This window comes from Sphaeramia orbicularis, chromosome 3 (assembly GCF_902148855.1).
Source record: "Sphaeramia orbicularis chromosome 3, fSphaOr1.1, whole genome shotgun sequence".
In the NCBI taxonomy this organism is placed as follows: Eukaryota; Metazoa; Chordata; class Actinopteri; order Kurtiformes; family Apogonidae; genus Sphaeramia; species Sphaeramia orbicularis.
Genome location: NC_043959.1, coordinates 60,803 through 82,500, shown reverse-complemented (window position 1 = coordinate 82,500; position 21,698 = coordinate 60,803). Strand labels below are relative to the sequence as shown.

The window sequence follows — 21,698 nt, the reverse complement described above, 5'->3', positions numbered from 1 at the left end:
TATAAATAAAATTTGATTGATTGAGTGATTTAATTGGTTTTCCCCTGTAAGTCGCTTTGGAAAAAAGCATCTGCCAAATGCGTAAACATAAACATAAACATAAACATCTACGCGTTCATGGGACTCACCACAATGCTCACATGCAAAAATTTTGAGATAGGATGTACGGTTATTGACTCAGACGTCTATCTCTCAGGCCTACACCCATTTATCAGAAAAATTTGAAATTCGGTGCCATAGCGCCCCCTACAATTTTACCTTTACAAAAATTACTTCACGTTAGACATACAAACACCAATTTGGCTCAAATTTGAATCAGTTGTCAATATCCCAGGCCTACACCCATTTATCAAAAGAAAATGACATTTCGCTAAATAGTGCCCCCTACAAATTTACCTTCACAAAAATTGCATTAATTCAAACATATGAACACCGATTTGGCTCAAATTTGACTCAGTGGTACATCTCGCAGGTCTACACCCATTCAAAGGAAGAAATTCAATTTTAGCTGCATAGCGCCCCCTACAGATTTACTTATACTAAAATTTATTTAGTTTGGACATAAAACCAAAGATCTGCCTCAAATTTGAATCAGTTGTCAATCTCCCAGGCCTACACCCATTCATCAGAAGACATTGAAATTTGGTGCTAGAGCGCCACCTGCTGAACGATGGACATACTTCTACTGGACGTGCCCGTGGCGAGGGCCTTTAGATGCCGCTTGCGGCTTTAATGAGGGACCGAGCCAAAAGGTAAGGCCCTCTCACACAGTGAGAGGCCTTGCCTGCAAGCAAGGCCCTATTGTTATTCGTTCGTTATATTATTATTATTCACACATCACTTTGACCTGGATTTTGATCCCCTAAACATGCTCAAAAACTCACCAAATTTGGTACACATGTCAGGTCTGGCGAACAATTTGATAAAATGTAAAAAATAACCCCATAGGTCCCAAAATGAGCTCTCTAGCGCCCCCTACATACACAAAAATGGCCCTAGCGGCCAGTAGGAATGTCGTAGAAACATGAAACAAATGCCAAAATTTTCATCTCATCGAGCCCGACAAATCATGTGCTGACACTCATGACCTAACTCCAACAGGAAGTCCAGAATTTGCCTTTCAAAGTAAAATGCTCAAATTGCAAACTTCCAGTAGGAATGTTGTAGACACACGAAACCAATGCCAAAACCTTCGTTTAATCGAGCCCAACAAATCACGTGCTGATACCTATGAGCTATCTCCAACAGGAAGTTCGCAATATGCCTTTTAAAATAAAATTTTTAAAACTAACTCCGATTACACCGTTTTTCGTATTGACTTCAAAATAGCACCAAAAGATAGAGTGAACCCTCCTCAAAAAAAAGTTACTTCGCACTTTTTCCATAACTGTCTCAGTTTTATTTTTAGAAGTCCGCAAAGTTGCAATGTTTTGAACTCATTTTTCACTTTGCAGTTTTTCCCCACATGTGACATATCTACGCGTTCACAGGACTCGCCACAATGCACACATGCAACAATTTCTAAGATAGGATGTACGGTTATGGATTTATAACAATTTGTTTCTTTTCATACTTTTTCTACTTTAGACTGCCATTTGACCCCCTTAACATGCTCCAAAACTCACCAAATTTGCCATGTATGTCATGGCTGGTGAACACTTTGATTCAATATCAAAATTAACCCCTTGGGTGCCAAAATGGACTCTGTAGCCCCACCTATGTACTAAAAAACACACAAAATCTGCCCTAGCAGCCAGTAGGAATGTCACAGAAACATGAAACAAATGCCAAAACGTTGGTCTGATTGAGCCGACAAATCATACACTGACACTCATGAGCTAACTCCAACAGGAAGTTGGCAATCTGCCTTTGAAAGTTACTCTACATTTCTGCAATTACTGCTTATTCATTTCAGGCTTTTGACACAAAAGTTATACCTCATTAAATTCCCACAAGTCTGCAGAATCCAAAAGTGAAAGAATTTTTCAGATACGACCTACGGTTATGGAATTATAGCGATTTTTTCAAGACTATGTTTACTTTCACTTTTCACAATGACAAAATCCCTATATAAGGACTACCAGTGTAATTTGAAGCGTGTCTCATAATAGACCAGTGGTTAGTGCTCTGGTCTCCTGTGCAAGAAGCATGGGTTCAAGCCCCAGGCAGGGCAAAAATTTTTTTTTTTTTTTTTTTTTTTTTCTCTTCTCCCCCCCTCACATTTTAAAACAGGTTTTGCTGCATTATATTGTGAATATTGGACATTTTGCACACATTCAAAAGTACACAGAGTACATTTTTTCAAAATAAAACCCCTATTCAAAATAATACATAATGTCTATTACATAACTTCATTTTTATGACCAAACGCTCAACTGTTTGTACAATGTTTCTTCATTCAAAAGTACTCTTTCTCACAGACACACATGCTCACACAATAGGGTTTTTCCAAAATAAAAGCCTTACATGTGATAAATCATCACTTTTATACTCAATTATTCAGACAATTTCAATTAATTTTTCAAACTGATTCTTTCTCTCACATACAAAACAAATGCACATACACACAGTAGGGTTTCCAAAATAAAAGTCTCATTTAAAGGTGATGGTGGTTTCAGCAGAGGGTCGCTGGTGTTCTGTACAGATGTAAGGAGGACAGACACTAAAGGATGGGAACTGGTATGGGGACGGAGAGGTGTGAGTGGAGCTGAGGTGTGGACGGTCACGGGAGGCGGATTGCGGGGGAGGCGGAACGCCTGGTGCGAGGTCCCGCCCAATGCTGCTTGCAGCTTTAATTATTATTGTTATTATTATTATTATTATTATTATTATTATTATTATTATCATAAGTAATACACAATTAATGTTGTCATCATGACCAGTACAGGTTCACTTCCAGCCATTTCAACAACAGTCCAGGTGCATTCCAGCAAAGCTTCAGCCATTAGCAATAAGCACGTAATCTGTTCAGAGATTGCAATTGATCTCATTTAAACTGATGTTTTGTTGCGACCTAACTGACAATAAGCTTTATCTGTACTTATTTTCTCAGGGATTCTTCACCTGGGGACCCTGCGGCCCAGAGCTGCGCTGCAGTATGGTGGCGTTTCCTACTCCGCCGCTGGCGTCGCTTCTGGAGCGCTCCTGTCACTGTGTTCCTGGGTAACGTCATCATGTATTTCGCCTTCCTCTGCCTCTTCACCGACGTTCTCCTGCTTGACTTCCGCCCACCACCCCCTGATGGCCCTGGAGCACCTGAGGTCATGCTGTACTTCTGGGTCTTCACGTTGGTGCTGGAGGAACTTCGTCAGGTGACTGCAAAAGACCTACATAATACAGTCGCAGAAAAAATTATTAGACCATCCAAAGTCCTCCAAAACAACGGTTCTGCAATCCAGTCCTAACTCCTGTGTGTGTCATGTGACTAAAACAGACAGAAAAAAAAGCATGGAATGAATCAAAGCACTGTTTTTGTCAGTACAATGACACAGATACTGATGGAAGAAAGGAGGTGATTTGGGTTATGCCAGTGTTTTTCAACCTTGGGGTCGGGACCCCATGTGTGCCTGGAATTCAAATGGGGTCGCCTGAAATTTCTAGCAATTGATAAAAATAAAAACAAAAAACTTACTGATTAAAAAATATATAGTGAGTTGAGAGAGACCATCACAATACATAATACACAATACATGTGCCCTAACCCTAACCCTCCCTTTGTGCAGTAATCTACACCTGGATTTACTGCCTCTGTCCACAATAATAGACATTATATAGACTAAATGTCCACAGTAATAGACATTATACAGACTAAATGTCCACAATAATAGACATTATACAGACTAAATGTCCACAATAATAGACATTATATAGACTAAATGTCCACAATAATAGACATTATACAGACTAAATGTCCACAATAATAGACATTATACAGACTAAATGTCCACAGTAATAGACATTATACAGACTAAATGTCCACAATAATAGACATTATACAGACTAAATGTCCGCAATAATAGACATTATACAGACTAAATGTCCACAATAATAGACATTATATAGACTAAATGTCCACAATAATAGACATTATACAGACTAAATGTCCACAATAATAGACATTATACAGACTAAATGTCCACAATAATAGACATTATACAGACTAAATGTCCACAATAATAGACATTATACAGACTAAATGTCCACAATAATAGACATTATACAGACTAAATGTCCTCTAACATTAACATTTATTTGCAACATAGTATAGCAAACTATTACATGATCAAAAACAAATTAATTTCAGAAAAAAAAAAAAAAAAAAAAGTGTCAGTTTTGAATGTCTGGGGTCGCCAGAAATTTGTGATGTTAAAATGGGGTCACAAGACAAAACAGGTTGGAACCACTGGGTTATTATCAAGAAAACCTGTGAAATGGTTAGATATCAGCTCTGAAATTAAACTCTTATGAGCTATTTTTGTTATTATCATTATATTTGTCCAAACACATGGACCTTTAGTTGTACCAGGCGTTAAAATGAACAAGAAATTGAAGAAAACAAATGGTCTAATAATTTTTTCCAGGACTAGTCTTACATTGTAACATGCATGTATGTTTGAATGCACCTGATTAGCTGTTGCATTCAGATTATAAACGTTTGGTTGGATTTTATGGCTGGACACATCAGGCCAGTCTGGGTAGGAGGTGATGCAGATGTCAGCAGTCTGACTCTGTGCAGTTTGAAGCATTCGTGAGTGTTTGTCAGCCTGACTCCCCTGTGTTCAGGTCAGACATGCAGGAGTCCTTACTGCACTGATCCTACTGAGCCTTTATCCCTCGGGCACACAAGTCCCAGATGAGGCCGGCCCTCACTGCTCTATCCTCACCTTAGATGTTCAATGTGCATCTTCCAGATGAGTCCCAGAGCTGCACAGAACTATGGCATAGGTTTCCAAAAACAGAAGCGGGCCTGGCATGACGCCAAGCCTGACGGGGCCGGTGTGCCTTCAAAGCGAAGGCTGTGGGCTGCACGGCTCTGCCTGAAGCCAAACTACGCCACAGGGCGCCAGGAAAGTGCACCGAAAAACACATGACCAGGAGATAGTCCAAGAAAGTCTCATCAACTAGTATTGAGTGGATTTAAAGTTCTAAAACATCAGTTCAAATGTATTTTATAAATGTTCTTAATACAAAATAAATATTTGCTATAACTAAATTCATTTCATAATAAATGTTGATTTAAATCTATTAAATAAAAAAGAAAACCTTCAACTACTTCTATATTACTATGAATTGAAATTATGAACTAATTTAGATTCAAATTACTTCACAAAAATGTATTTAGCTTTTCATTTTTAGATTATGTTTGAAGTGTAATAATAATAATAATAATAATAATAATAATGAAGTTGACTTATTCCCACTCACTTTAATACCATCTGTCATTTATATAAGTAACTCATAATAAAAGAAAACAGTGAATGTTGCTTGTATATTTTTCAGCAAATCCAACTTTTTAATCATCAAAGCATCATTAAACTTTGCATACAAAAAAAAAAATACATACATATTTAAAAAAAAATCAGTATTCTTTGTCTTGCATAATTATAAAACTCATTATTAGATTTTTTTTTTTTTTTTTTTTTTTTTTTGTCAACTGAAATTTGTTCAGATTTTAACCAGGAATAATCTTAACCTGTCTAATTGAACTTGATATGTATGAAAAGTAATTGTTGCATTTATTTATAAATTAATGTAAAAATTCCTCTCAGTCTTGCTGCAGTATAACAGAGTGAATAAGTGTACAGTGTTCTACCTACTGTTTAATAGACTGGGATTTAGCAACAAGTGTTCTAATTATCCATTAAGTATCATTAGTCTTTAATTAAAAGTCATTTGGCTGGTTTATGAAACATCTGCATTTACATCCCATTTGAATTTTGAAAAGGTCAAACAGCACCAGAAGTTTTCTGAATAAATAAATAAATAAACTAACCCATTGCACTTGTATCTCTATTAGAATGCAGTTGAGGATCCAGTTTCTCTAACAGGCTTTGACAACAACAACAAGGACGTCGCTGAATGCCCTGAATGTAGATTTAGCAGTTACATACAAAACCTTTTTTTCCTGGGGGTCCGTTGTGATATTGTGTTGTGACTGAAATCCCAATAAATCTTAAAACTGTGAGGAGAGCAAAGTTGTACGTAAATCTGTGTTCCTGAAAACTGAAAGGAGCTGGTGTTTTCCACAGGTTTTTACAGTATGATACCAGATTAAACAGTTAAATAAGCTACACTGAACAAAAATACACTGGTTGTGAGTCAACCCTGCATATTTCTTATTCTCTTTTATTCAGGTACAACAAGAAAATACACAAAATGTGTGCACAACCTTAAAAAAAAAACACAAAAAAACAGAACTTAATGGATTCTAAAGGTTAAAGTGACTGTTGATTGTGACCTCTGAACACAAAAACATCTGACGTGTTGAATGAAACCTGCTATAAAAACCAGTAAATTAATGCCATAAATCTCATATTGTCCAAACAAAAGGTTTAAAGACGTTTTCAGTACAAAGGGAGGTCACATTAAATATTATCACTTTGGTTTTTGGTTTATGCAAATATCATAGATTTGATCATAGATTTTATTCTGTGTATATTTTGTTCTGTTTGTATTGTTGCATGCCTTATCTTAACTTATCTTATCTTATCTTATTGTACCTTACCTTATCTTACCTTTCCTTGCCTTATCTTATCATACCTTACCTTATCTTATCTTACCTCGCCTTGCCTTATCTTATCTTACTATTCTTAACTTTTTTCCTGCTGTACATACTTCTCATATATTGGATTTGAATACAGAGACTCATAAATAAATATATGTGAACATTCAAACTTTAATGAAAAAAAACAAAAAAACAAAAAACTAACTCTGACCCTGGAATTTTATTTTGTACTCAATGGAACATTTAGATACTTTAGATACTTAAATGACTGAACAGATTCTCATCATTCACAAGAGATAAACATCAGAATGTATGGTAGGCTTTCATACTGAAAAAGTTAATAGTAATAATAATAATAATAATAATAATAATAATAATAATAATAATAATAATAATAATAACAATAATACATTTTATTTGTAGATGCCTTTCAGGACATTCAAGGTCACTGTACACAATTGTTAAAAAAAAAGGAAAAAAAAAAAACAAAACAGACAAATTTCACACAAACATGTGCATGAAACACATAGATCCATAAAAAATGGCAGCAGGTAAAAGTGAAACTATGGAACTGAATAAACCTGTCTGAATAAGTCACTTTTAAGTAGTTATCACAAAAGAAAATATGCTCCTGGATGACAGTAGTCTTTGTTTTTTATGCTTTATTGTTCCATTATTTGACCTCCTAAATAAAATCTCCTTCCTGTGGGTTTCTCAGTAAAACATATCTGTATAAATGTGCATCTATTCTTACTTGATGCAGCTGATGTGAGTGTTATTTGTCCATAACTTATGAGGACAAGTGTTGAGTTGTTCTGTTGCCGGTACTCGACAGCCTCATCATGTACTCTGGGCCCAGTCTGTCACACTACTTCCCTCAGCTGGTTTGAAGCAGGACGTTGCCGTGCAGGGATGTTGCGTTGCTTGTTGCTGTCCTGTTAGGTGGCCTGTTTAAACCACAGCTGTACACTGGAGCTGTAGGAGGCGTTTGAGTGCAGCAGGAATTTAGGACACTGCAGGTGTTTCCACAGCAGGAAGGATGTGCACATCCAAAGTGTCCTCAGACACTGCAGGTGTGTGTGAAAACAGACATCGCATCAACATGGAAGGAAGGTGTTCGTCACCTTTAACCCCTAAACACCCACTGCTACTTTTGTGGCACTTCCCAAATGGATTTTTCTCTGTATTTAACATTTCTTAAGTGATTTATCACCTTTTATTGTAAAATCATGTTCTTTATTTGGCATTTTTTCAGTGAAAATCAGGTATTTTCCCATATTTAATTCACTAATCATGTAGATGTTCATAAAAGCTTGGATTAAAGTTGAGTGTTATTACATCAAAAACAGAGAAAACAGAAGAAAAAGTGACTTTTCCCACAAAATATATCAATAACTGAACATAAACTAAGTGTGTCCATCCACTGTTACTGATCCAACTCCATGGGTTTGACTGGAGAATCAGTGTTGTAGAAGATGATGGTGTTTCCATGGTAACTGCGGAGCCTCTGAACGTCCAAATGGGTCATATCTGATGACCATGAAAAGATGAAGAACTGTATTTGACACCAACTATTGACATATACTGATAGAATTAATGGATCAATGAGGATGTATGAATGAATGAATGAATTTATTTAAAACAAATGTGTCTAAAAGTGAGAAAAATTATACATATATATATATATATATATATATATATATATATATATGTATGTATATATATATATATATATATATATATATATATATATATATATATATATATATATATATGTTTACAAACACAAAATAAAAATAATATTAAAGCTGCAAGCAGCATTGGGCGGGACCTCGCACCGGGCGTTCCGCCTCCCCCGCGATCCGCCTCCCGTGACCTTCAATTCAATTCAATTCAACTTTATTTGTATAGCCCAATATCACAACAAGGTTATCTCAAAGGGCTTTACAGAGTCAGTTGGAGTAAACAACAGTCAAATAAACAGCAGAACATGAGTAGTGTCCAGGGCATCCCCCGTCCTTAGACCCTCCTTCTCGGCAAGGAAAAACTCAAACCCAGTGGGAAAAGGGAGAAACCTCGGGGAGAACCACAGTGAAGGAGAGATCCACGCCCATGGACGGACAGGCTATAGATGCACCAGGACTGATGGACGTCCATTTGCAGACGTAGTTCTAGTCTGAAGGATGCAGTAGGGTGGGCACATGGGGGGTCTATCCCGCTGGAGGAGACAGGCAGGAGCGAGGAGGCCCATCCACAGCGGTGAGGCCGAGGACTTCCATCCAGACAGGTGGGGGAGGGGGTCAGGACACAGGACAGGGCAGGACACAGATGGGTCAGCGCAGATCCTGTCGTCATTGGGTCCCAAGCGGCTACAACTGAAAAAGCAGGAAAGGGGACACCAGGTGAATAGTACTGCACAGACTAAGTTGGACACCTCAGCTCCACTCACACCTCTCTGTCCCCATACCAGTTCCCACCCTTTAGTGTCTGTCCTCCTTACATCTGTACAGAACACCAGCGACCCTCTGCTGAAACCACCATCACCTTTAAATGAGACTTTTATTTTGGAAACCCTACTGTGTGTATGTGCATTTGTTTTGTATGTGAGAGAAAGAATCAGTTTGAAAAATGAATTGAAATTGTATGAATAAGTGAGTATAAAAGTGATGATTTATCACATTTAAGGCTTTTATTTTGGAAAAACCCTATTGTGTGAGCATGTGTGTCTGTGAGAAAGAGTACTTTTGAATGAAGAAACATTGTATAAACAGTTGAGCGTTTGGTCATAAAAATGAAAAGAAGTTATGTAATAGAAATTTTGTATTATTCTTAATTGGCGTTTTATTTTGAAAAAAATTACTCGGTGTACTTTTGAATGTGTGCAAAATTTGCAATATCCACAATACAATGCAGTAAAACCTGTTTTAAAAAAAAAAAAAAAAAAAAAAAAAATTTGGATTGGTCAAGACTTGAACCAGGGTCCTCTTGTTCCATAGGCAGCTACATGAACCACTGCACTATAGACAGACATATACAGCTGTGCACCAGGAAGAGTTTTATAGGAACTTTGTCATTGTGAAAAGTGAAACTAAACATAGTCTTGAAAAAAATCGCCATTATTCCATAACCGTAGGTCGTATCTGAAAAATTCTTTCACTTTTGGATTCTGCAGACTTGTGGGAATTTAATGAGGTATAACTCTTGTGTCAAAAGTCTGAAATGAATAAGCAGTAATTGCAGAAACGTAGAGTAACTTTCAAAGGCAGATTGCCAACTTCCTGTTGGAGTTAGCTCATGAGTGTCAGTGTATGATTTGTCGGGCTCAATCAGACCAACGTTTTGGCATTTGTTTCATGTTTCTGTGACATTCCTACTGGCCGCTAGGGCAGATTTTGTGTGTTTTTTAGTACATAGGTGGGGCTACAGAGTCCATTTTGGCACCCAAGGGGTTAATTTTGATATTGTATGAAAGTGTTCACCAGCCATGACATACATGGCAAATTTGGTGAGTTTTGGAGCATGTTAAGGGGGTCAAATGGCAGTCTAAAGTAGAAAAAAGTATGAAAAGAAACAAATTGTTATAAATCCATAACCGTACATCCTATCTTAGAAATTGTTGCATGTGTGCATTGTGGCGAGTCCTGTGAACGCGTAGATATGTCACATGTGGGGAAAAACTGCAAAGTGAAAAATGAGTTCAAAACATTGCAACTTTGCGGACTTCTAAAAATAAAACTGAGACAGTTATGGAAAAAGTGCGAAGTAACTTTTTTTTGAGGAGGGTTCACTCTATCTTTTGGTGCTATTTTGAAGTCAATACGAAAAACGGTGTAATCGGAGTTAGTTTTAAAAATTTTATTTTAAAAGGCATATTGCGAACTTCCTGTTGGAGATAGCTCATAGGTATCAGCACGTGATTTGTTGGGCTCGATTAAACGAAGGTTTTGGCATTGGTTTCGTGTGTCTACAACATTCCTACTGGAAGTTTGCAATTTGAGCATTTTACTTTGAAAGGCAAATTCTGGACTTCCTGTTGGAGTTAGGTCATGAGTGTCAGCGCGTGATTTGTCGGGCTCGATGAGACGAAAATTTTGGCATTTGTTTCATGTTTCTACGACATTCCTACTGGCCGCTAGGGCCATTTTTGTGTATGTAGGGGGCGCTAGAGAGCTCATTTTGGCACCTATGGGGTTATTTTTTACATTTTATCAAATTGTTCGCCAGACCTGACATGTGTACCAAATTTGGTGAGTTTTTGAGCATGTTTAGGGGATCAAAATCCAGGTCAAAGTGATGTGTGAATAATAATAATATAACGAACGAATAACAATAGGGCCTTGCTTGCAGGCAAGGCCTCTCACTGTGTGAGAGGGCCTTACCTTTTGGCTCGGTCCCTCATTAAAGCCGCAAGCGGCATCTAAAGGCCCTCGCCACGGGCACGTCCAGTAGAAGTATGTCCATCGTTCAGCAGGTGGCGCTCTAGCACCAAATTTCAATGTCTTCTGATGAATGGGTGTAGGCCTGGGAGATTGACAACTGATTCAAATTTGAGGCAGATCTTTGATTTTATGTCCAAACTAAATAAATTTTAGTATAAGTAAATCTGTAGGGGGCGCTATGCAGCTAAAATTGAATTTCTTCCTTTGAATGGGTGTAGACCTGCGAGATGTACCACTGAGTCAAATTTGAGCCAAATCGGTGTTCATATGTTTGAATTAATGCAATTTTTGTGAAGGTAAATTTGTAGGGGGCACTATTTAGCGAAATGTCATTTTCTTTTGATAAATGGGTGTAGGCCTGGGATATTGACAACTGATTCAAATTTGAGCCAAATTGGTGTTTGTATGTCTAACGTGAAGTAATTTTTGTAAAGGTAAAATTGTAGGGGGCGCTATGGCACCGAATTTCAAATTTTTCTGATAAATGGGTGTAGGCCTGAGAGATAGACGTCTGAGTCAAATTTGAGCCAAATCGGGTTTCATACGTCCGAACTGAAGCAATTTTAATAAAAAAATACTAAACATTTTTGTAGGGGGCGCTGTAGTGCATAATTTCAGTTTCTTTTGACAAATCGGTGTAGGCCTGGGAGACAGACGTCTGAGTCAAATTTCAGCCGGTGTTCGTATGTCCGAACTGATGTCATTTTTGTAAATGTACATTTGTAGGGGGCGCTATAGTGCGAAATTTCAATTTCTGGTAACACTTTATAATAACTATACACTATTAAGCATTAGTTAAGCATTGGTTAAGCATAATTTAAGCATTAGTTAATCCTTAGTTCCTCATGAACTCATCATGAATTCACCATTAGTAATGCATTACAAAGCATTAGTAAAGACAGTTATAAATGCTCAACTAATACATTACTAAGCATTAGTCAAGCATTAGTAAATCCTTAATTTGTCATGAATTAACCATTAATTCAACATTAGTAATGCATTACAAAGCATTAGTAAGGACAGTTTTAAATGTTCAACTAGCACATTATTAAGCATTAGTTAAACATTAGTAAAGTGCTTAATTCATTGTTAACTCATCATTTGTAAATAATTAGTAACACATTACTAAGCATTAGTAAACAGTTATAAACGTTTTAAACTCAACCCATTTATAAGTACTTAAGCAGCAGTTGAGCATTAGTAAATGCTTAATTAATCATGAATTCATGATCTGTATGGCATTTATTATGCATTGCTAAGAACTTAATAAACCTGGTTAAAAATGTTTTATTGCTCATTGATAACCTCAGTTGTTAATACTTTATAAAGGGTTAGCAACTGTGTTAGTATATGTTTTACAAACACATATTCATACTCAATAAGTAACTTATTAATGCCTATTAATGCGGTTACTACTCATTAGTTACCCATTAGTTAAGTATATTCTGTGAGCCCATCTAAAGTGAGGACTATCTATGCTTTATAAAGCATTTATAAAGCATTTATAAATGACACAGAAGCAAAGATATACAAAGTGTCAGTTTTATTGGTCCCAAACAATACAAGCTCTTTTAAATACACACTTTAAACAAATACAATCTATAAAATTTCAAGTAAACTTGACAAACATCTTCAAATAACAACAGTCTGTGAACAGAATCCTGTTCAATTGCCAGAGAGCACTCAGAAGCCAACACTGCTAGTTTTACACGACCAGTTTTGTGACCATCTAAGATGTCCTTGTACTTGTTCGGTGAAGCGATAAAAAGCTCCGCGATGGGTGCAGTGGCCACCACTGTGTTACGATCTACACCGACGGTTGAGAACGCAGCACTCATGGTCCCTCCTTTACGGAATGCCTTTAGTATTTTTTGATACCTGAGCACTGCCTGCTTCGGATTCAGGGCTGCAATACAGAGAACATAAAATTAGTTTTATCCACATTAAAAGGTGTACACACACACAAACACACATTCACACACACACACAATCTATATTATGCACACAGTGTCCTTTGTGTCCCCACAGTTAACCACTATATAACCAAATACGACTATCATCAAGATATTGGCTGACAATAAATAAACACATATTTCCATGGGGTAACCATAGAGGAAAATGTAATTGTGTTTGAACTGTCCCTTTAATATCTTTGTTTTGCATTGTCGACTTTGAATTTAGTCCCTCCTCCCATCGTGAACGATCTGGCAATGTTTGCATAGTTTTTCATACAATGTAAATGGGAGGAGATGGTTAGCTTGTAATGGGCAGGGACACTCATAGTTAAACAATGTCTGCATTTATTTATTTGTGTGTTTTTATTATTTATTTATTTTTTACCTCTCTGACGTGCCTTTGGGCCCATCTCCTTTTCCTTCGACTTTTTCACCTTCTTTTTCCCTTTCCCTGTCTTCTTCTTGTCTTTCTTGTTCTTCTTTTTGTCCGGAGACGAGTCAGGAGAGACAGAGTCAGACTCCGACTCAGACTCGCTCTCACTGTCGGAGGACAATTCCATTGAGTCGTCAGAAGAGGAACGTGAAGTCTTGCGTTTCTGGGAGGAGTTGGGTGCTGTGTTCAGGGTAGAGGTGGATGCTGCACCATCTTTTTTAAGAGCTATTTAAAACAGAAAGAAATCAAACATGCGGCATCATCTCACATGAAAGAGTTTAAAGCTTGTTTTGTATGCATTCACATAGTTTGACAGTTATTGAGTTTATCTGAGTTGTTGTGGGCCAGTGATGCACAACTCAAACCAACCACCTCAATGATTCCAAAACGAATAATGATACAAAACTGGTTGGCTGTGTTCCTTTAACCAGAAAAGCACACCCCCGGAGCCTTCCCCTTACTAGTTAAATGAACACTTTTGAGGGCTTCAGAACTATGTACAAACAAGACAGGTCTGTATGCAGTGCACAGAACGGTTGCGGAGACCAAGAACAGTGGCCTGGCAGGGAGCCAGGCCACTGTTAATTTTTGAAAACAAAAATTAATAAAATATAATACAACAATATCTAATACAATTATAGTGGCCTTAAGTTGTGTCCAGAGTTATTATAGTAAAGTGTCTTTTGACTTACCTGCTGCTAACTGTTCTTTAGAAAATCTCTCTCCCTGGTCAGCTCATCAATCCTCTCCTGTTGCCAGCCTGCCTTCAGCTTATACAGCTCCAACTCATCCGCAATTTTTTTGTTTGCCAGGACTTTAGTTGGGGCAATGGACACACCTAATGGAAAGTAAAGTTCAGGTCAAGTCATACTACTACAGCTCTAGCACACAGTACAGTAAACATCAAAGGGATACAAGTCAATCAAAGGGTACAGTACACACCACTAGCATCTCCGATGAGCCTCTCTTCCACAGAATCCATCTCCATTCTCCACTGCTGCTTTCTTTTTTTTGGCATGTCCTCCCCGCATACCTAATACAGAGTAAATTGTATTAATGAATCATCTAGATTACTGGTTCTCAAACTTTTTCATTTCAAGGGCACCAAATTGGCACATATTAAACATCTGTAGGCCTGTAGCACTAATTATCATTAACTTTCATTTCAAGAAATTCCCAGTTTGGCATGCATTAGGCTACGGACCCCCATTTAATGGCATTTGTGTTCCTGGGACCCCACTGTATATGAAGTCAATGTTTGATTGGCCCCATAAATGTACAAATGGTTTGTACACTCTTACAGTTCAATAAGGGTCCATTATTTGGTTCCTAACGATTAACCCAGGGACTCCATGCTTCCTCTAGCATCTAGAGCAGGGGTCGGCAACCCGCGGCTCTTTCATCCTTATGTTGCGGCTCTGCGTGGCTTGGGAAAATACATTATAAGTGTCCGATTGAAGTGTATGTTATTTGTCTCAAAAACGTGTATTATGTCTTCTTATTAAGTCAAAGTTTTTAACTTCTTTCTTCAGACCTTGTGCAATTTCGGTGATCAACATTCGCCTTCTTCAGAGACGTTTGACAGCACTTGACGTTGCAGCCGGCATGCGCAGAATGCCCTGCGACACCAAAACTGCACAGTATCTGAACTAAGTATTTTATTTGTGTTTGTTCGTTTGTTTAACTGTAGTTGTAAATTGTAAGATTATTGTGATCTCGAAATATTAAAATAAAATTCTATATATATAGTATTGTTTTTCGTCGCTCAAAATATGCATCACACTCTCCGACAGCCCACCAAAACGCTGTACATTTATCGAGACTTTCAACCCCAGGTAGGCCAAGTATGGAGAAATCTAAGAAACGAAAAATATCTGAAGAAAACAGAACATTTAATGATGCCAGGTGCCATGGCACGACCAAGGTGCCGCGGCACCTCGGGGCCAACGCTATGTGCCGTGGCACTGCAGTACCACAACTGGGTGCCACCGGTGCTGAGGCACCTAGCACCGAGCCATGGTACGGCGGTGCAACGGCAACTAGCGTTGGCCCCGTGGCGGCACCACCGAGGTGCGCCGCGGCACCGGTAAAATCGTTGTATAAGTCGCGTCGGAGTATAAGCTGCAGTGTTTAAAGTGTGGGAAGAAAGTAGCGGCTTATAGTCCGGAATTTACGGTATATATAGGCTAACATCTTCATTTCAGATGTCAAAAAGTGTTTGCGGCTCCCAGTGTCGTCTTTTCCGTGGAAACTGGGTCGAAATGGCTCTTTGAGTGTTAAAGGTTGCCGACCCCTGATCTAGAGTCTAGATCACACAAACACATGCACAAGCAAACACGTAACACATGTTCCGGGGTTGTATTCCATTTGGGAAGGGAAATATGAAAATGAAATGTACTCACCACTATCGACGGTATCTCCGTCTTCCACCGCTAATATGTCACTCTCCTCAGTAGTGTTTTTTTTGTTCCGTCTCCGCGTACCAATGACGCGCCCACTTGACAATGACGACAACTCCATTTCTGCAACCTGTTTGCCTCTACGATCAGCTGCCATCTCTCCAGCGTGATATGGCTCTCTCTCCGACTTCCGCATTTTGGAGCATGCGCACTAGCGTTTTTGACGGTAAGAGCATGCGCAGTAGCGTCCTACACATCCCAGTGTCCTACAAGTCCCAGCCTCCTCCGCGGTTCTGGAGAGCGAGACCGCGGGTTTTTTATTTTTCTCATATTGATAACACAGCTCTAGAAAAACACCCCGAGTCTCTTTTTATTCTATTTATATTCTAAACCACTTCAGACCGTACGTTTAAAACAATGAGCAGGTTCAGAAAGTTTAAGACTCTTATTACTGGGGACAGGACAAAAAGAAAAGCCCTGAAGCTAATAAAGTGGCTTCAAAAGAAGAAACTTCTTAAAAGGAAAATTAAATGCACAACATGCCATCACCAGATGAAACTGAAGAGGAGGACAAACAGTCAAGATCAGTATTCCTGGTAAGAAGCCCAATTATATCATCATATAACTTCAATGTGTCTGTGTGTCTGTCTGTCTAATTGTGTCATGCATTTGCATGGGATTGCATACTTAAATTTGAATTTATTGGGGAAGCTTAATATAAAGCTGCAGGGTTTATGCAGGGAGGTGGTGTCTCTCCCCAGATTAGGTCTGTTACTCTGTTAACCAAGTGGTTCTCAACCTGTGGGTCGGGACCCAAAGGGGGTCTATGACAATTAGTTTTGTGTTACACTCCATGTAATAAAAGATAAATCATAGCAGACGGGTAACTGCAGGACAAAACCTTGTCTAATGGTTGTCAGTTTAGGAGTTATAAAGACTTTGAGAACATGTGATTTAGGGCAATTAAATAAATGAATGAATGAATGACTGAATGAATAAGTAAATTCCTTGTTATCATTCTTCTTATCATTCTTTTTTTTCCCCATGTTGCTATTCTTCTAGGGTCTGTCAACGACCAGAACATGGAGCGAAACAAATTTCGGTCAGGCACAAATCCGTCTTCAGACACTCAAAAATACCCATCCATAATTGGATGGAATTCATCTACAGGTAAGCAAGTAATAGCAGTATCATTAAACATGTGTCATAGGCTCACAGCTCACTACATTGCCAGTGTCTTTGTAGTATCCATAAAATATACAATATGAAAAATTATGCATGGAATGTTTTATCAATTATTTGGATTAGGTTGAGTTACTGAAATCTGTGCACATAGCATGTCAGGTTCGGTTTCAGTGTTCTTCAGTCAGTGTCCTTCACTCTCCCTCAATATCAGTGGTTCTAAAGAGTCCCCACATGGTTTTAGTGGGATCTCCAGCTGATACTGAAATCTTAAGACATCTAGAAAAAAGACATGAAAAAGGCACATCATCGCATCAAAAGTAACAAACTATACTACTAGTAAGACACCTGAGGGCGGGAAGTGACCTCGCAAGGGCGAGGTCATGCAAATGTGCGCGATCGCAGGTCGCAGATTACCCAGTCATGGGGATTCTATTAGAGGTCAGGTCCATGTATAGAGACGTAGGTTGTAATCCAGTCATGTCCATTTATGGAGCACGAAAGACACAACCTGTTTTGACAGACGTAATTAACTCAGGCCTGCTGGTTTTCACGCTCCAGCCTGGCGTGCATCCAAAGCAAGTCCACGGCCCTGCGCTCCTGGTGGCGTTGCCATGGTTAACTAAATAACCATACAGTGTACAGTATATGGGCATAGCGGCTGGATCTGTGGCTCAGGACAACTGGATCGCTGTCAGTCCTGGCTTGTCCCTTGTGTGTGTATGGAGATTGCTGATGTCATAATAATACAGTATACCCGTATTTGGGCATGTCTCATTAGTGGCCATATATGGAGACAACTGATATGTTTGCACCTGATGCATGCCATGGTCACACATTGAGGTTAGACAACACACTCCATTTTTGGGTATTGTTGCACTTCACGATATGTATCCAGATGGGGTGGGAGGGTCCTCAGTTCAAATATGATGACTTTGGGGGGTCTCGACATGAAACGTTTGAGAAGCAGTGCTCTGTATAATATATCCTCTTGCATCTGCTGATTAGATCATAGGCCATGGTACAAAAAGTGGCACACAAGGATACACACAGATCCTTGTGTGTGGCGCGCAGGGATCTGTTAGGAGATTATTTTATTAATTTGTAAATGTTATGTGAATACATGTTAACAATAAACATTATTTATTTTTTGTCTTTATAGATTTGCTCAGGGGCTACGGCTGCGGCAGATCGACATGCTAGATGATACCATTGTGGGTAGCTCAGCAACCCTGAGCAAAATGGCCAAACGATTAAGGGGAGTGTGTGTAACAGCATTAAAAAAAATGAGAAGACGTACAGGTCAGAGGATGGGCAGCAGACGGGAGTTTGTCACCATCGATGAGAGCCATTTTCGGCACAAACGAAAGGTATGTATTACTAATATTTACTTCCCATGATTATGAAATACAGTCAACCGATGTTTTGTATTTGTTCATACTGTACCTAATCTGTTTACATATTTGTTTTGTTTCTGCATCAGTATGGGAGAGGAAGAACGGCTGGTGCCTGGAACCGGAAAAAAATGGGTCTTTGGGATGCTTGGTGTAAAGGAGAACTCTCGAAGGCCAATTCTACGCCTGGTAGAGCGGAGAAACCGAGCACATCTGGTGCCTCTGATCACCCAACATGTGCGGGTTGGGTCCAACATCATCAGTGATCAGTGGCGCGCTTACCGTGTGCTCCCTGTATTAGGGTATGTGCACCACACGGTAAACCATAGCAGGTCCTACGTTGAGCCCCTTACTGGAGCCCATACCCAACATATCGAAAGGGCCTAGAGAACTTACAAAGAGAAGATTTGGAGGCTCAGGGGAAACCGAACAGAATCCTTGCTTCAAGACCACCTTGCAGTCATTGAGTGGACTGAATGGCTTGCCAAAAAGCACCGTCATGGTGCATTTGGTAGGTTAATTCATGACGTTTCAAGAAAATACAGGTAGTGTGTTGTTTTTTGGCAAGCCATTCAGTCCACATAGTCATTGTGTGTGTGTGTGTGTGTGTGTGTGTGTGTGTGCGCGTGCGTGCGTGCGTGCGTGTGGGAGAGAGGGAGGGAGAGGAAGGAAGAAGAGCGGGTGTGTGTGAATGATGAAGTACTCCTTGGGGGAGTTTACTTGAAATGTTAAGGATTGCAAAGTGTGTATTTAAAAGAGCTTGTATTTTATTTTTCTATTTTATACGATCACAGACTGTTGTTATTTGAAGATGTTTGTCAAGTTTACTTGAAATTTTATAGATTGTATTTGTTTAAAGTGTGTATTTAAAAGAGCTTGTATTGTTTGGGACCAATAAAACTGACACTTTGTATATCTTTGCTTCTGTGTCATTTATAAATGCTTTATAAATGCTTTATAAAGCATAGATAGTCCTCACTTTAGACTGGCTCACAGAATATACTTAACTAATGGGTAAATAATGAGTAGTAACCGCATTAATAAGTTACTTATTGAGTATGAATATGTGTTTGTAAAACATATACTAACACAGTTGCTAACCCTTTATAAAGTATTAACAACTGAGGTTATCAATGAGCAACAAAACATTTTTAACCGGGTTTATTAAGTTCTTAGTAATGCATAATAAATGCCATACAGATCATGAATTCATGATTAATTAAGCATTTACTAATGCTCAACTGCTGCTTAAGTACATATAAATGGGTTGAGTTTAAAACGTTTATAACTGTGTTTACTAATGCTTAGTAATGTATAACTAATTATTTACAAATGATGAGTTAACAATGAATTAAGCACTTTACTAATGTTTAACTAATGCTTAATAATGTGTTAGTTGAATATTTATAACTGTCTTTACTAATGCTTTGTAATGCATTACTAATGGTGAATTCATGATGAGTTCATGAGGAATTAAGGATTAACTAATGCTTAAATTATGCTTAACCAATGCTTAACTAATGCTTAATAGTGTATAGTTATTATAAAGTGTTACCCAATTTCTTTTAATAAATGGGTGTAGGCCTGGGAGATGGACGTCTGAGTCAAATTTCAGCCAAATCGGTGTTCGTATGTCTGAGCTGAAGCAATTTTTGTGATGGCAAATTTTCGAAAAAAACTTCACAAAATTTGTAACCTTGTCGCACAAAAACGGTGACACCAATTCAAAAAATTTGGATAACTTTTGATGCCCCACTTCTCTAGATACTGTACACCGATTTTGAGCTCATTTGGCCAAACGGCCAAGGAGGAGATAGTTAAAATACGTCAGTGAAAACGCTGACTCAGCATTTTGGAAATTTCAATCCAATATGGCCGACTAAGTGTTGGTTTAGGGGCGTGGCCATAATAATATTTTTTGTTTGTCTCCTCATGATGAATCTGTGTACCGATTTTTGTGGCTCTACGACAAACTTTATGTTTGACACGCTCCCATTGGCGCAATGCATTTCCACTTTTCAAGGGGGCGCTGCCGCAACATTTCTTTACCGACATCTACGAAACCTATATGTAAATTTAATTTCTCGCACTTCTGAATTTTAGGCAAAATTTGGTGAATTGTCGTAAATGTTCAGGGGGTCAAATTTGAGCTCAAAGAGCAGGAGAAAAAAAAAAAAAAAAAAAAAAAATTAATCTGAGCAAGAACAATATAGCCGTTTCTATGGCAACCACATATTTGGCCTTATTTGAAAGCTCTCGAGGTCACCCACATGTCTGTGGGGTCAGATGTCACGTGTCGTGCACTTACACCCATGTGACTGACCCCGAGTGGGCGTGTCCCATTGACTCCCATTGATTCTGAGCAGGTGTAAATTTGCGATTTGTGCACATGTTATGTACATCTTCAGAAAGGTCTCAGTGCCGTGAATGTGAATGTGTGTGAGAGTGGCGACAGTGGAGAAAGGCGACCGTGTCACTGGCGATTTCGTCCCCATGCGCCCACTGCAGACTCAATAGGCCCTGCGCCGACTTTACTCGGCTCGGGCCTAATTAAAACCGCAAGCGGCGTTAAGGCCCTCGCCCTCCCGCGCGACCGCATCCCTACGCGACCGCCGAGGACACAGACTGTGAGAGGACACCGTATCATTGGTTGGATCAAACATTCTGCGAGATAAGCACAGTGTTATAATTTTGAAAATTACCACTTCATTGCGGCCTCATCACAGCCACGCTCAACATTTGATCAAAAATGTAGGTGATAACTTCTGATCACACGTGTGTAGGTGGTTTTCACCCAGTTTGGTCCAAATTGGATGTAAACCCTAGGAGGAGATGATGAAAGTATGAGGGGTGGGATTTTAGAGGTCCACACTTCCATCCAATATGGCCGACTTCCTGTTGGGTTTAGAGCGGGGCCATAATGTCATTTTTTTCTTGTCCTACCATGGGCTATGTCTGGACCAAGTGTCATCTTTCTACTTGGAAATTTTTTTTGGGTGGGTTCCCATTCACGCAATGTATTTTCAAATTTTGAGGGGGCGTGGCCAAGTCATTTTTCAATATTTTAATTTTTTTTCTTGCTGGAAAATTCTATTTTTCCACAGTGTAATTTTCAGTCTGTGTACCATTAGTGGAACACAGAGAGTTTTTCAGTAATTGTGTCCTTGTGGCA

General features: G+C 38.8%; 1 protein-coding gene across 1 annotated transcript in view; it reads left to right on the top strand.

Annotated features, from left to right (window-relative positions):
* Positions 1-21,698, top strand: part of trpm5 (transient receptor potential cation channel, subfamily M, member 5) — a 130,772-nt gene that overhangs the window by 96,591 nt on the left and 12,483 nt on the right. The window contains exon 17 of the mRNA XM_030159819.1: positions 3,053-3,311. Coding sequence (XP_030015679.1) covers positions 3,053-3,311 — 259 coding nt within the window. The remainder of the gene's footprint in view (positions 1-3,052; positions 3,312-21,698) is intronic.